General features: G+C 44.2%; 1 protein-coding gene across 5 annotated transcripts in view; it reads left to right on the plus strand.

The window, feature by feature from the left end:
* Nucleotides 1-17,407, plus strand: part of TMC6 (transmembrane channel like 6) — a 152,643-nt gene that overhangs the window by 52,465 nt on the left and 82,771 nt on the right. For all 5 annotated transcript variants that reach the window (XM_073588181.1, XM_073588177.1, XM_073588179.1 and 2 more), the window contains one exon: nucleotides 15,092-15,169. In XM_073588181.1, the coding sequence (XP_073444282.1) occupies nucleotides 15,092-15,169 (78 nt within the window). The remainder of the gene's footprint in view (nucleotides 1-15,091; nucleotides 15,170-17,407) is intronic.

A 17,407-nucleotide genomic window follows, 5' to 3' on the forward strand; every position in this document is an offset into this window, starting at 1 on the left:
GCCAAACAAAGGAGCAGAGAACTTTGCAGCCATCAGTTGCAAGATATTTTGTCAGTGACAAAGTTACTGTGACAATGACAGTAGATACATTTAAAAAACAGATCATAGAGCTTGTTGTAAAGGATAGTGTGCCTATTTCATTATTTTCACGACCAGCTTTTATGTGTCTGAATGGGGAAATGGCCCGCAAGCTTGGTGTTTCTCTGGAGAGAGAGAGTATTAGAAAATTAGTAATCGAAGAAGCTTTTAAAGAAAAGGAAGAACTTAAAAAAACTCTCAAAGGACGCTTTCTGTTTCTTAAAATGGATGCCTGCACACGTCACAGAGTGAACTATTTTGCCATCAATGTCCGATTTGTTTGTGACAAAAATGAAATAGTTACCAAGACATTGGCAGTAAAAGACACCAAAGCTCATCACACCAGTGAGTTTCTCCAGGTCTTGGTGGAAAAGGTTCTGCAAGACTATGAACTTAAAAAAGAGCAAGTTCTTTCTGTCGTAACTGACAATGCTTCAAATATGATAAGTACTATTAAGCTAATGAATGAGAGTAATGATGGTGACCAGCAGCTAGAAGAACATTCTGGGTCCACAGACACAGAAATGTTTGAAATAGAGGAACACAGTATTGTAACTGAGGAGCAAACTGAAGTTGCTTCAGATGAACAGCAACATGATAGTTTAGATGATCTTGTTGAAACTGTGTCAATATGTTCTTTCATTCATCACATGCGCTGTGTTGTGCATACGCTACAGCTGGCTATAAGAGACAGTCTGCAAGAAGGACATGCTGCTGCACTGATTGGCAAGGTGAGAAAATTGGCTACTGTTGCCAGATCCCCCTAAAGTTGACTCAATTTTGAAGAGACATGCTGGAAAAGGGGCAATTATTGATCAAGCCACACGATGGGGCAGTACTTACTTAATGTTTCAGCGCTTGGTTGAACTGAAAACCTTTCTTGTAGACATGTCTAACCCTCAACTGACGCTAAATGAAAGTCAGTGGAATCAGGTGACTGAGCTGGAAAAATTGCTAGAGCACCCATTTACAGTGACTAAAAAATTACAAGCAGAGGACTTAACTCCAGGTATTTTCTTAAAGGAGTGGAAGAACCTGATGTTTCGCCTGTCCCAAAGAGGAGGGTTAATTGCAAGTGGCATTGCTACATCAATGAAATGGAGAGAGGAGCTACTATTACAAAATAACATTCTTTTGGCAGCTGTTTATGTAGACCCAATGCATCGGATTCTTCTAGATGATCAACAGCTAAGTAAAGGAAAAGAAGCTCTGTTTGAAATAGCAGTAAGGATGAAAGGGTTGCAGAACAGTCAGGAGGAACAAGAAGAATTTGGTCGTCCTGCCACATCTTCACCCTCATCATCAACTGATGAAGAATTTAATTTCGAAAAATATTTGGATCACAAGGACCGTGCAAAGCGTTCCCGCATAGAAGAAGAGTCATCCCCATCAAGGAACACAGCCAGTACATTTCAGCAGAATTTTTCATGTGCACTAAAAGAAATTGAGAAATTTGACCGTTCATCAAAAATAACAGTGCAATAAGCGATTCCTCTGTATCCTGACATTGTCAGAGATGTTGCCTGAGTGGTTACTGCTTTGCCACCAACACAAGTTAGTGTAGAGAGGTTGTCCTCTGCTCTCAAAATAATTAGATCAGATTTGAGGGCATCCATGAAGGAGGATCTGACAGAGGCAATACTTTTTCTGAGGACAAATTTATAGATTTCTTCTTATTAACTGCATAAAAGTGTTTATTGCATATTTACTTACAGTTTAGAAAAGTTTATAAAAGTTATTTGCTATATTCTAATTGTATTCTAATAAGTGTAGTTTTTGCTCTAAGTGGTCTGATTACTTATATGATGGTGAGAAACTGAATAAGCATGATGTTTAATATTTTACAACAGTAAATTTGTTGTTATGAATTGGCCATTTATGAAGAAGTCGGAGCCGGAGTCGGAGCCGGAGCCTGATAAAATCCAGGAGTCGGAGTCGCAACTGTGGCTTACCGACTCCACAGCCCTGCTAAATACTTGTTATTTGGGTTGCCTTATGCATATGCACTATTGTAACTGCTTGAGAAAGGTTTGCACTTGAGACCGAAACGTCACCACATGGGCTATTAAAAAGCACTTTTTCTAAATTTTCATATGGTGTGCTGCCTCTATTTTTTTATTTTATTTTTTTTATATCTATCTATAGATATATCTATCCATAGGCATATCTATAGATATATCCATAGACATATCTATAGATACAGTTGTGGCCAAAAGTATTGACACCCCTGCAATTCTGTCAGATAATACTCAGTTTCTTCCTGAAAATGATTGCAAACACAAATTCTTTGGTATTATCTTCATTTAATTTGTCTCAAATGAAAAAACACAAAAGAGAATGAAGCAAAACATTGATCATTTCACACACAACTCCAAAAATGGGCCAGACAAAAGTATTGGCACCCTCAGCCTAATACTTGGTTGCACAACCTTTAACCAAATTAACTGCGACCAACCGCTTCCGGTAACCATCAATGAGTTTCGTACAATGCTCTGCTGGAATTTTAGACCATTCTTCTTTGGCAAACTGCTCCAGGTCCCTGATATTTGAAGGGTGCCTTCTCCAAACTGCCATTTTTAGATCTCTCCACAGGTGTTCTATGGGATTCAGGTCTGGACTCATTGCTGGCCACCTTAGAAGTCTCCAGTGCTTTCTCTCAAACCATTTTCTAGTGCTTTTTGAAGTGTGTTTTGGGTCATTGTCCTGCTGGAAGACCCATGACCTCTGAGGGAGACCCAGCTTTCTCACACTGGGCCCACCATTATGCTGCAAAGTTTGTTGGTAGTCTTGAGACTTCATAATGCCATGCACACGGTCAAGCAGTCCAGTGCCAGAGGCAGCAAAGCAACCCCAAAACATCAGGGAACCTCCGCCATGTTTGACTGTAGGGACTGTGTTCTTTTCTTTGAATGCCTCTTTTTTTCTCCTGTAAACTCTATGTTGATGCCTTTGCCCAAAAAACTCTAGTTTTGTCTCATCTGACCAGAGAACATTCTTCCAAAACATTTTAGGCTTTTTCAGGTAAGTTTTGGCAAACTCCAGCCTGGCTTTTTTATGTCTCGGGGTAAGAAGTGGGGTCTTCCTGGGTCTCCTACCATACAGTCCCTTTTCATTCAGACGCCGTCGGATAGTACGGGTTGACAATGTTGTACCCTCGGACTGCAGGGCAGCTTGAACTTGTTTGGATGTTAGTCGAGGTTCTTTATCCAACATCCGCACAATCTTGCGTTGAAATCTCTTGTCAATTTTTCTTTTCCGTCCACATCTAGGGAGGTTAGCCACAGTGCCATGGGCTTTAAACTTCTTGATGACATGGCGCACGGTAGACACAGGAACATTCAGGTCTTTGGAGATGGACTTGTAGCCTTGAGATTGCTCATGCTTCCTCACAATTTGGTTTCTCAAGTCCTCAGACAGTTCTTTGAGCATGGAGAAAAGAAAGAAGACCAATGTGGTACACACAAGGACACAGGACAGAGGTTGAGTCAACTTTAATCCATGTCAACTGGCTGCAAGTGTGATTTAGTTATTGCCAACACCTGTTAGGTGCCACAGGTAAGTTACAGGTGCTGTTAATTACACAAATTAGAGAAGCATCACATGATTTTTCGAACAGTGCCAATACTTTTGTCCACCCTCTTTTTTATGTTTGGTGTGGAATTATATCCAATTTGGCTTTAGGACAATTCTTTTTGTGTTTTTTCATTTAAGACAAATTAAATGAAGATAATAATACCAAAGAATTTGTGTTTGCAATCATTTTCAGGAAGAAACTGAGTATTATCTGACAGAATTGCAGGGGTGTCAATACTTTTGGCCACAACAGTATATAGATATAGATATAGCTATAGATGCGGACTGGTATTTGTAGCCGGGGGGGGCAATATCCATTGCCCCTTCCTAGGCTATGAATATCAACCTGCAGCTGTCTGCATAGCCTTCACTGGCTATTAAAATAGAGGGACCCCCCAAAAAATGACGTGGGGTCCCCTTATATTTTATAGCCAGAAAGGCCACGCAAACAGCTGCGGGCTGATATTCATAGCCTAGGAAGGGGCCATGGATATTGCCCCCCCCCCCCCCCCCGGCTACAAATACAAGCCTGCAGCTGCCCCAGAAATGGCGCATCTATAAGATGCGCCAATTCTGGTGCTTAGCCCCTCTCTTCCCACTGCCGTGTAGCGGTGGCATATGAGGTTATAAGGGGTTAATGTCACCTTGCTATTGTAAGGTGACATTAAGCCTGGATAATAATGGAGAGGCGTCAATAAGACACCTATCCATTATTAATCTTATAGTAAGAAACACATAAAAATAAAGTATTTTAATGAAAAAATACACGGCCCAGTTTTTCATTATTTTTACTGTCCACCTAAATCCATTGGAAGCCATCGTCTCCTGTAAAAAAAAAAAAATATATATAAAAAACAAACCAGCAATATACTCCCTGTCCGACGTAATCCCATTAATAACGATTGTCCCAAGATGATCTCCCCTATAGAGCTGTCACATCAGCAAATGTGACCGCTTTATAGGCCTCTGATGGCACACTGACCGTAGATAACTCTCCGGGAGTGTGTCATCGGAGATAAGCCTCTCGCTTTATGGCACTACAGCGTGAGAAAATTCTCACAGTGTAGTGCTGCAAAGTGACAGGTGAACTAAGGTGACCTGTCGGCGGCGGAGTGATTCAACGCGGAGGATTATCTCCGTCATGGTATAACTGGAGCCCCTGGAGGGCGGTCGCATCAGCTGATGTGACAGCTCTCCAGGGGAGATCGTCGTGGGACAATCGTATTAGTTGGATTACGTCGAACACAGGAAGTATATTGTTTCTTTATTATTTTAATTTTTCAGGTGAGCAAGGGCTTCTGGGATTAGGTTTAGATGGTAAGTATGTACTGTGTGTGTTTTTTCTTTTTTTTTTTTTTTACATTCAACACATTAGCTGGATGATGGGACTACTACTGTCCCATCATTGGCTAATGTGTCAATCACTGTCAGTGTAGCAGGCATAGCCGGATGGGACTTGTAGTCCCATCGGACGATGCCTGCCTACACACACACGCGCACACACAGCCCCGTCAGACCACCGAACAGCCCCGCCAGACCCCCGCACACACTATACACGCACACAGCCACCGCCCACACTCTTCCCTCCTCCTGATCTGCAGCGTTTCATCAGCAGCAAAATCGCAGATCTTTTTTAGACCAGCGGTTTTGCTGCGGAAGTGCCTGACTCAATGCAAGTCAATTGGTGCAGAAACGCTGCAGATCCGCACAAAGAATTGACATGCTGCGGAAAATAAAACGCTGCGAATCTGCGCGCGTCCACAGATGCCGAGGAAACGCATCAAAAACGCAATGTGTGCACATATCCTAAGGCCTCATGCTGATGTCCATTTTTTATGTATGTGTACAATCAGTGTTTTTCATGGAGAGAGCACATACATTGTAATCTATGGAGCTATCCACAAAAAAAAATTAGATGCATGTACAGGGCTGTGGATTCAGAGTGCTCATTTTGGTGGAGTCGGAGTCGGAATAATGGACCGACTCCAACTCCTAAAATATATAATAAATTGGGTACAGTAGTTGAATGCAGAATGTGCTGAATGTTTTTTCATAGGAATTTGGGAAAGTTATAAAATGTCCTATAAATCGCTGTTCTATTCCTGATCTAAGGCTACATTCAAACACAGCGTTTTTGCTGCATTTTTTGAGGATACGTTTTTCAGCTGCAAAAGCAGATCAGCTTTTTAAAAAACCGCATCACCTGAAAGGTTTTTGCGCTCATAGATGATGTTTTCAATAGCAAAAGCAGATTAGAAAAACACCACACAAACTGACATGCTCATTCAGCCCAAAAACGGATCCTCACAAAACAATGTGTCTGAATGTCATATCTTGAAACCCATTGACTTTGCTGGGATGCCCAGAGTCACTGCAAAAAAAACGGATCCGCAAAAACGCTGTGTGTGAATCGTAGCCGTAGCCAGCGAGCGGCAGGGGGGGCAGCTGCCTCCCCCCCCCAGAAGCAGGGGCACACACCTATCAAAACTCGTATGCTGCAGTTCTCCCGTCCTGCACCGGCTCCATACTGCAGGGGGCAATCTCCCCTCCTCTGTCCTGTCTTCTGCCATCTTCAGAGAGAGGAGGGGGAGGGGTGCCTGCCCTGCACAGGATCCGATTCCTGGGCCCCGAGCTGGAGAAAGTGAGAAAGTTGTGCACACGCTGTAGCTGGCAATAAGAGATAGTCTGCAAGAGGGACATGCTGGAAATCTGATTGGAAAAGTGAGGAAATTGGTTATTGCCGCCAGAACCCCCTAAAATTGATTCCATCTTGAAGAGACGTGCTGGGAAAGGGGCAATTGTCGATCAAGCCACTCGGTGGGGCATCACCTATTTAATAATTGAGCGCTTGTTTGAACTAAAACCGTTTCTTATAGATATGGCGAACCCTCATGTAACCCTAAATGAAGGTCAATGGACACAGGTGGCTGAATTGAAGGAATTGCTTAATCACCCATTTACCGTGACTAAAAAATTACAAGCTGAGGATTTAACTCCTGGTATTTTCATAAGGGAGTGGAAGAACTTACTATTTTGCCTGTCCCAAAGAGGAGGTTTAATCGCAGATGGCATTTCTGCTTCAATGAAACAGAGAGAGACACAGCTATTGGAAAATAAAATTCTTCTGGCAGCTGTTTATGTGGACCCAAGTCATCGTATACTGCTTGATGATCAGCAGCTTACTAAAGGAAAAGAAGCTCTGACTGAGGTAGCAGTTAGGATGAGTGGCCTACAGGAGGACTGCCTGGTGCAAGAGGACTTGGGTCCTGACAGTGCTACTGCTGCCATATCTTCATCCTCATCAGATGAGGAGTTTGACTTTGACAAGTATTTGGATGACATGGAGCAGGCAAAGCGTTGCCGCAAGGAAAAAGACTTCACTCCGTCTCCTATAGCAAGCAGATTAACCATATTTCAGCAAAATGTTTCACTTGCTCTCAAAGAAATAAAAAAATTCAACCGTTCATCAAAACTGACTGTGCATGAGGCTGGAAATTGTTAGAGATGTTGCCCATGTGGTTACGGCTTTGCCTCCAACCCAAGTTACTGTAGAGAGGTTGTTCTCTAGCCTTAAAATTATTAGATCAGATTTGAGGTCCTCTATGAAGGAGGATCTGATGGAGGCAATTCTGTTTCTTAGAACAAATTATATATATATATACATACAGTGGGGCAAAAAAGTATTTAGTCAGTCAGCAATAGTGCAAGTTCCACCACTTAAAAAGATGAGAGGCGTCTGTAATTTACATCATAGGTAGACCTCAACTATGGGAGACAAACTGAGAAAAAAAAATCCAGAAAATCACATTGTCTGTTTTTTTTCATTTTATTTGCATATTATGGTGGAAAATAAGTATTTGGTCAGAAACAAAATTTCATCTCAATACTTTGTGATATATCCTTTGTTGGCAATGACAGAGGTCAAACGTTTTCTGTAAGTCTTCACAAGGTTGCCACACACTGTTGTTGGTATGTTGGCCCATTCCTCCATGCAGATCTCCTCTAGAGCAGTGATGTTTTTGGCTTTTCGCTTGGCAACACGGACTTTCAACTCCCTCCAAAGGTTTTCTATAGGGTTGAGATCTGGAGACTGGCTAGGCCACTCCAGGACCTTGAAATGCTTCTTACGAAGCCACTCCTTCGTTGCCCTGGCGGTGTGCTTTGGATCATTGTCATGTTGAAAGACCCAGTCACGTTTCATCTTCAATGCCCTTGCTGATGGAAGGAGGTTTGCACTCAAAATCTCACGATACATGGCCCCATTCATTCTTTCATGTACCCGGATCAGTCGTTCTGGCCCCTTTGCAGAGAAACAGCCCCAAAGCATGATGTTTCCACCACCATGCTTTACAGTAGGTATGGTGTTTGATGGATGCAACTCAGTATTCTTTTTCCTCCAAACACGACAAGTTGTGTTTCTACCAAACAGTTCCAGTTTGGTTTCATCAGACCATAGGACATTCTCCCAAAACTCCTCTGGATCATCCAAATGCTCTCTAGCAAACTTCAGACGTGCCCGGACATGTACAGGCTTAAGCAGTGGGACACGTCTGGCACTGCAGGATCTGAGTCCATGGTGGCGTAGTGTGTTACTTATGGTAGGCCTTGTTACATTGGTCCCAGCTCTCTGCAGTTCATTCACTAGGTCCCCCCGCGTGGTTCTGGGATTTTTGCTCACTGTTCTTGTGATCATTCTGACCCCACGGGGTGGGATTTTGTGTGGAGCACCAGATCGAGGGAGATTATCAGTGGTCTTGTATGTCTTCCATTTTCTAATTATTGCACCCACAGTTGATTTCTTCACTCCAAGCTGGTTGGCTATTGCAGATTCAGTCTTCCCAGCCTGGTGCAGGGCTACAATTTTGTTTCTGGTGTCCTTTGACAGCTCTTTGGTCTTCACCATAGTGGAGTTTGGAGTCAGACTGTTTGAGGGTGTGCACAGGTGTCTTTTTATACTGATAACAAGTTTAAACAGGTGCCATTACTACAGGTAATGAGTGGAGGAAAGAGGAGACTCTTAAAGAAGAAGTTACAGGTCTGTGAGAGCCAGAAATCTTGATTGCTTGTTTCTGACCAAATACTTATTTTCCACCATAATATGCAAATAAAATGAAAAAAAAACAGACAATGTGATTTTCTGGATTTTTTTTTTCTCAGTTTGTCTCCCATAGTTGAGGTCTACCTATGATGCAAATTACAGACGCCTCTCATCTTTTTAAGTGGTGGAACTTGCACTATTGCTGACTGACTAAATACTTTTTTGCCCCACTGTGTATATATATATATATATATATATATATATATATATATATATATATACCGTATATACTCGAATATAAGCCGAGATTTTCAGCCCGTTTTTTGGGCTGAAAGTCCCCCTCTCGGCTTATATTCGAGTCATATACACCGGGGGGTCGGAGGTGTCAGGTCATACTTACCCGTCCTGACGCTGTCTCTTGAGCCCCCAGCTTCTCCGGGCTCTCTCTTCCTGCCTTCAGCGGTCAAGTGGTACCGCTCATTAAAACTCATGAATATGCGCATATTCATGAGTTTTAATGAGCGGTATCACATGACCGCTGAACGCAGGAAGAGTGAACGCGGAGAAGCTGGGGGCTCAAGCAACAGCGTCAGGACGGGTAAGTATAGCGATACTCACCTGTCCTGCATCCATGGCTGCTTGCTGCTGTCTGTCATCGGTCAGTGACTTCAGACAGCAGAGGGTGCGGTGACGTGGCTAGTGCGCGCCGCGCCCCCTGCAGTCTGAACGTCACTGACCGATGACGTGGCAGATAGCGGTGAGCAGCCATGGACGCAGGACAGGTGAGTATCTGACACCCATCGACGGAGAGGTGAGTATGTCATTTTTTTTATTTTTACATGCAGCAGCAGCAGCGGCAGCACACGGGGGGATATAATCTAAGGAGCTTCTTATGGGGGCAGCATATGGGGGAATAATCTATGGAGCTTCTTATGGGGGCAGTATATGGGGGAACAATCTATGGAGCTTCTTATGGGGGCAGCATATGGGGGAATAATCTATGGAGCTTCTTATGGGGGCAGTATATGGGGGAACAATCTATGGAGCTTCTTCTGGGAACACCATATGGGGGAATAATCTATGGAGCATTTCCCACCCTAGGCTTATACTCGAGTCAATAAGTTTTCCCAGTTTTTTGTGGCAAAAATAGTGGGGTCGGCTTATACTCGAGTATATACGGTGTGTGTGTGTGTGTGTGTATGTGTATATATATATATATATATATATATATATATATATATATATATATATATATATATATATATATATATATATTGTAATCAATATTACATATTTACAATTTATTACAGTTTTTGTGTTCTAAAGTTGTATTCCAATAAATATATATTATGTTCTATCTAAATATCTTGATTATTGCATCATAAAAATGATTAAATATCTGATGTTCACATTGTACTACAATACATTTTTCACTTAAAAATAAGCAGTATATGTGGGAGTCGGAGTCGTGGAGTCGGTGTAAGGGAAATTGAGGAGTCGGAGTCGCAGGTTTGGCTTACCGTCTCCACAGCCCTGGACATGTATGACTTCAAGTGACAGAACAAAATTACAAATACAGTCTATAGGACCGTGAAATCACTACCCGCACACATGACTATCTGTTTGTTGTCCTTTTTTAATGTTGCAGTGGAAAGGAGAAGCTTTTAATTTTTTTTTATTTATTTTTTTAATATGAGAAAATAACTGAAGAAACACTGGTGGTAAAAACTGACCAAACACTGATGGAAATCGGTCAGTGGTTTTACTTACAATTCCATTTTGTAATTGGTGTAAAAGTACCTTGACCTGCCAATCGATGCAGTTCCCCAGTGGTGGGACACTCTCTGATCACCAAGTTACTATCTATCCTGTGGATAAGTGATAACTTTTTTTAACCAGACAAACCCTTTGATACTGCTTTCAGAGGACTTTGACTTAAACCCCTTCACCCAAAGCCTGTTTAAAGGGAACCTGTCACCCTCCCCAGGCGTTTTTAAGTAAAAGAGCCACCTTGTGCAGCACTAATGCCTCACATCCATCAGTCATGTCCTCCTTTTGAATTTGGCGCCGCCTCCTCAGCGTTCATTTCAATTCCTTGGGCCTGCGCTGTAATATCTTTTCTTGGGCATGTGCAGTTAGCGCTGCCCGTGCCCTCACATCATATCATGGCCTTCCTATCGCGCCTGCGTGGACGCGTGGCCAGAGATCCCACCCCGCAGTCACTTATGATTTATTCACACTGCGGGGCTGGGAATCTTGGGCATGCATGCGCAGTAGTTCTCTGCGGCTCTCATGCCCAAGATTCCCAGCTTTGATGGTTCTATATGACAGAAAATACCCTCAAAATGACACCATTTTAAAAACTGCACTTCTAAAAAGGTGCTCAAAAGCACATTCAAGAAGTTTATTAACTCTTCATGTGCTTCACAGGAATTTAATGGAATGTGGAAGGAAGAAATGAACGTTTGACTTTTTTCACAAAAATTTTACTCTAGACCCAATTTTTTTTTATTTTCACAAGGGAAAATGGACCTCAAAATTTGTTGTGCAATTTTTCTTGAGTACGCTGATATCTCATTTGTGGGGAAAACCACAGTTTGGGCGTTTGGCAGGGCTCGGAAGGGAAGGAGCACCATTTGACTTTTTGAACTCAAAATTGGTTGGAATCGAGAGCACATGCTATGTTGAATTTGGAGAGCCCCTGATGTACCTAAACAGTGGAAACCTCCCACAAATGACACCATTTTTGAAACTAGACCCTTCAAGAAATTTATCTAAACGTGTGGTGAGCACCTTGAAGAACCCAGGGGTGCTTCACAGAAATTTATAACATTGAGCCGTGGAAATAAAAAAAATCTAATTTTTTTACACAAATTGTATTTAGCCCCAATTTTTGTTATTTTCACAAGAGTAACAGGTGACATTAACCCCGAAAACTTTTGTGCAATTTACTCTGATTGTGCTGCATATGGGGTATATGTGGTGTAAAACGACTGGGCGCACCACAGGGCTCGGAAGGGAAGGAGTAACTGTTAGAAGTTCAGACTTGGATGGAATGGTCTGCACACCCCATGTGTCACCTTTGGAGAGGCCCTGATGTGCCTAAACAATAGAAATCCCCCACAAGTGACCCCATTTTGGAAACTACACAGTTCTAGTAATGTTTTTAATGCTTTTGGTTCTACTGGTGTATGAAATATAATGTGGTGTTATGTGTAAGTTGTACGGAGTACATCAGATTATAAAAGTGTGTTGTGTCAACAGGGAAACAGCAAATTTTATTAATTTATGGACCTGTGGTTCGCTTTGAGGCTATCATTAATGCAAAGGCCATGTTTCTCAGGACAGGTTTCACAATGGCAAATTTTGTATTTTCGTATTTCCCTCTTGGAGCATGCTCTGCATCTTTTTTGTGATTGTCCCTTCTTCACTGTTTGGAGAATTTCTCCTGGAAAACGTTGACATGGGACAATGCAGGCACCATCATTTTCATAAGTACTGATACCCTCACCTTCCTGAGTGCAAAATATTAAGGCCTTGATGCCTACCTCCTGAAACTGAAGGAAGGTCACCATGTTGCCTGCAGATCGAAACAGCACAAAAGCGTTGTACAGTGCCATGTGAACAATGTGCACGGCCAATTTTTTTTGTATCATACTTTAGCTTTTTGCATTGCACTGTATGGTTTAAGGCCCTAATTTGCGAGATCTACTCCCCATGTACTTATTATAATCCAGTATACAATCTAGCTTTGGGACTTGTTTTGTGGTACCTCTGACATTGACAAGGGAGCTGTAGTCACGTGTATGGTGGTCAAGATGAGATCTCTTTTGTTCTTATGCTTGATCACCAGCATATTGTCGCTGCATTGGGCTCTGCTTTTGCCCTTTTTCAGCAGTTGCCCAGATAGTGGCTTAGGTTGGGTTCACATTGCGTTTAGGGGATGCGTTTAGCGCATCCGTTACATAGCGGCATTAACGCTATGTAACGAATGCGTTAACGCACCCATAGACTGCAATTGACGAGCGCATCGCCAACGCATGTCAAAATCGGCATGCATTAGCGATGTGCCGTCATTCTGTGACGGACCTTTGGACGTGGTCTGCAGCGTCCGAGGGTCCGTCACTGCGACCTTTATTAGGCAGTAGCGTTAACGCAGCCCGTCAACGCTATGCGTTGAACGGACTGCATTAATGCTATGTGAACCTGGCCTTAGGGAGGCCTCTCTTTTTTTTTTTTCCACACGGTGCCGAAGGCAACTGTACCTCTGACAGAGAAGTTCTTGATGAGTTGGATACTGGTGTAAAAGTTATCTACGTAGAGGTGATAACCCTTATCCAGCAGTGGGTGCAGAAATTCCCACACAATTTTCACACTTACCCCCCCCCATGACAAGGAGGCACTCAGTGGGGGTCAATCTGGGTGTCCTTCCCTTAGTAGTCCCTAAATCTGTGGGTGTACTCTGAGGTACTCTCACAGAGCTTGTACAGTTTAATTCCGTAACTTGACCTCTTAGGCTAGTTTCACACTAGCGTTTATGAGCGCAGCGACGGCCTGCGCACGGCCGCCGCTAAGCCCCGCCCCCTGCCGCGTCCCGCCGGTAGCTCCGCCCACCGGCACATGACGCTGCATGCGCCCTGCGTCCCCTATCTTTATCACAGGGGGCGCAGGCCGTGCGCAGTATGCGTTTGGCGGTGCATGCGCCTTTTTGACGGTGCGCCGACGCAACCAAACTGCAGCAGGTTGCGTTTGGCGCAGGGACGCGCACCGTCAAAAGGACGCATGCGCCGCCAAACGCATACTGTGCACGGCCTGCGCCCCCTGTGATAAAGATAGGGGACGCAGGGCGCATGCAGCGGCATGCGCCGGTGGGCGGAGCTACCGGCGGGGGCGGGGCTTAGCGGCGGCCGTGCGCAGGCCGTCGCTGCGCTCATAAACGCTAGTGTGAAACTAGCCTTACTCAGCAGGTATCATCGGAATTTTAGCCTCACTTGAAATGAGCCAGATATTCATCTATGCCCCCTTTTGAGGATTGTATGTCTCTGCAAATTTTCTAATGAAGTGGTCAACTACTGGCTGAATTTTATATAGATGATCAAAGTTAGGATCGTCTCGTTGAGGACACTGTGCATTATCACTATAATGCAGAAAATTTTGGATCGTCTTAAATCATGTCTTTGTCATGGCCATACGGAATACCAGTGTGCTTTAGAGTATATCAGTACTCCAGTATTGCCGAAGCTCTGGTTTTCTGACAATGCCGATATGCAGCACAATGCCTCAAAATGTCATCATCTCTGCTGCATTTATGGGGTCAATCTGGCGTATGATGACATGGGATTTGGGGTGAAAAATTTATGGGCTTACAAATTTCTCTGGGCCACCATAAGATTTTTTTTATTTCCTTACTGAAAAAGAATTTGAAAAAGTCAATTTCAGTGAGGCCGTTGATATCAAATTGGATTCCTGAGCTGCCCAGGATATCTGGAATAACAGGATGATAATTTTCACGGGGTGGATTCCCATATGGGATCAATTGTTGTAGGGGTGGCCTGTTCTAGAGCGCTTTGCTAGATAAGGAGGAGGAAGAGAAATAGAGGAATGTGGGATCTTTCTCACTGCCTCAATCCGTATCAGAGGCAAGGAAAGCTTATTAGGGTTTGATCGAATAACTTTGGATAAGTGCTTATCCGAATAGCTATAGCACTTACCAAATAGCTACATCGGTAACTCGGATACCTGGAGCGCTCCCGATAATCAGTTGTTTGGCGCCGTAGCTGCATTTGTCACGGCTGTATGACAGTCACAACACATACATGGAGAGCCCAACAAACAGGTTCTCCATATGTTTTTGGTCTGGTAAATTTTATTTTCTTCTGATTTTTATATAAAAAAATGTTAATAGGCTTATGTGAACTTAGCCTGAATGTAAGATATCTGTCGGGTTTTATATAGAAGCTTTATACTATTTCTTACTGAGATAAAAAATTAGAACACATTTGTTGGTCCCATCGGGGCTTACGTCCGGACCTCCGGAGGGGGTTCTGCATCTGTTTCTACACTTTTGACACTCAGACATAGTAGACTGCGTCTGGGTGTCCGTCTCCAGTAGGTGTATAAGCCCTAAAATGATGCACCTCATAGCACACGTTGGCCTTGTCGGCACCATTATAGTCTATGGCCCAGTTGGAGCATACGCCTGAATTCCGTTTGGGGGGGCGGGATTTGAAACTTAGCCCCAACAGGACCAGCAAAAGTGACTAAACGCAATGTTGAAAGAACCATAACATTCGAAGGTTAGTTATGGCCTCTCAGCAAATTGCTTCACACCTTCATGAAAACCTACCCTAAGTGCTCCATTAACTTCTAATTGCGTTACATTGTGTTTTGTTTTTTTTCTAGGGACCAGTCCTGATTCAATGGGTGACCACTACTCTGCCACCATGAGAATCCTCGCTAATATGCCAAGTCGTACAATTGGTAAGTATGGCAATTTTGGGATGTGCTACCTCTTGATAAAATAAAACCTCAGGTATTCCAGGTATAAGGTCCACTTAAACAAGTAATGCTCAGACTCGCACATTAAACTTTGTTAATGATAAATTTAGGAAGATGCTGTTGATGTAATATCACCACTGCAGCCAAAACACTGGTGTCGGAACAGTAGCGGGGAGCTGGTGCTGGACCCAGGGAGGTTGAGTACCTGCTGAATTTATTTTAGCGTTTGGAGTCCACTTTCCTGAAAGGGGGCAAGCCCTTTAAGAAGTGGAAACAAGTTTGGATTCTCACAGCCTTAGGGGCTCATCTTAGTTTCTAACACAGAGGAGACGAAACAGCACTTCAAACTTCTGAGAGGAGATATCAGTACAGTAACATTGTAACGTTCCTGACCAATAAGGTGGTTCTCCTTTCTTTGTTTTTCTCATATCCGGATTTCCTAAAGAAGGTTTTCATGGGTGCAGAAATGCTGTTTAGGCACCCTACTGCAAGGCTCTCAAACCAAGGACCACCATTTATATTTCCCCTGTTGGAAACAGCAGTCCATCTGTATGTCTTTTTTTTTTTTACTGCAGGGAGTGTGGAGTTTATGAAAGATGTAATTTCCTGGCACTCGCTGTCTCTTCCTCTTTGTCTCACCAGAAGAAATGGCTACAATGTGTTTACAGGGAGTAAAATACAGCATTTATCACCTCACAGAACTGGGCAAACTCTCTTCACACACCATGTACTGATGTAGTGTCGTCTGTCTCGCATAAAGAGGATGGTATTACCTCAGACATTGTGCTCCTCTACCATTCCCCTTCACTATCTGCCTCACTTGCTCTTCCTGTATTTCCACCAAACATGGCTGACACCTCATACATTAATGGTATTATACACCACATGTGAAGGCTGCAGCTTGTTACCTTCACACTAGGCAAGGTGGAAGTCCCAGAGTGGACCCTCTGGACCGCGGTACCGAGGGGCCCCGGACGAGCAACCAGGTGGACCCGACCCCTATACAGGGACCGTTAGGAGCAGGTCCGGGGATTCGGATGCCGTGGTAGCCGGAACCAAGAGGGGCGGCTCGGAGCGTGCTGGGGAGCTAGGCCCGGGTAGGCGAACTGGAGTAGGACGGCTGGAACGAACCACGGGCAGCGGGACTGAGACTGGAGCACGGACCACAGAAGGAAGGCTGGAGCACGGACAACAGGAGCGGAGGCTGGAGCACGGACAACAGGAGCGGAGGCTGGAGCACGGACAACAGGAGCGGAGGCTGGAGCACGGACAACAGGAGCGGAGGCTGGAGCACGGACAACAGGAGCGGAGGCTGGAGCAAGCACAAGGCAGAGAGGTTAACGCAAGGGGGCCCAGGGTGCTAATGGAACATTAACGATCAGGCGCCTCCACTAAGGGAGGGCGGCCTGATATAGGCAGGGGCCCGCTCCCATTGGTCCGGCGGTGCTAGCCGGTCAGGGCACCGCCGGAATAGTGAGTCAGCCAGGGAGAGCCGGCCGCGGCCTAGGACGCATGCGCAGGATTCGCATTGACGTCACAGGCCGCGGACCGGCCAGAGGAGGACGCTGCCGCCGGCGCTGGGAGGAGGAATGCTGCGGAGCCGACAGGTGAGTATGGAGGCAAGCGGCAGAGTGCGCGGTGGAGACCGGAGCAGGGCGCGCGGCGGTGGTGGCCGTAACACAGCTTCTCCTGGTTCTTGCATGATGGTGACTGTGGGGAAAGTAATGTTACTCTGCTCAATGTGGTGGAGCAGGAAGGATACATGTATTCTTTACACTGCTAGGAGAGGAGTAGCCTGGGGGCCAGGGGATGTCACATAGATGTCAATATGGAGAATGCACTGCTTTCATTGTGCCCCATTTCTAGCCTGCTGTGTGCAAGTTATAAGCCCGGTTATTAACAATTTGCCAAAGGCAATTAATCCGTAACTAAAGACTATAATAACATTTTACTTTTAATCATACTATTAAAGGACCATTTAAAACTTGCTAAGTTAGTGTGTATCCTTGACCAAGATATTATTAAGTAGACCTGTCTATTCCATTTAGGGTTATATGCCTAGTCTTATTTACAATAAAAGGCCTCACCAACATGTTTCACCAAGTATACTGGCTTCATCAGGGTATGAGGCTGAAATGGCAATCAAAGCATGTTACATGGTTTTTTTTGTAACTTTACAAGTTTATAAGCCCCTCTCCATGTATATGGCCTACAGTCAGG

The sequence above is a fragment of the Dendrobates tinctorius genome, unplaced genomic scaffold (assembly GCF_039654945.1).
Source record: "Dendrobates tinctorius isolate UK_male_01 unplaced genomic scaffold, ASM3965494v1 ptg000103l, whole genome shotgun sequence".
NCBI lineage: Eukaryota > Metazoa > Chordata > Amphibia > Anura > Dendrobatidae > Dendrobates > Dendrobates tinctorius.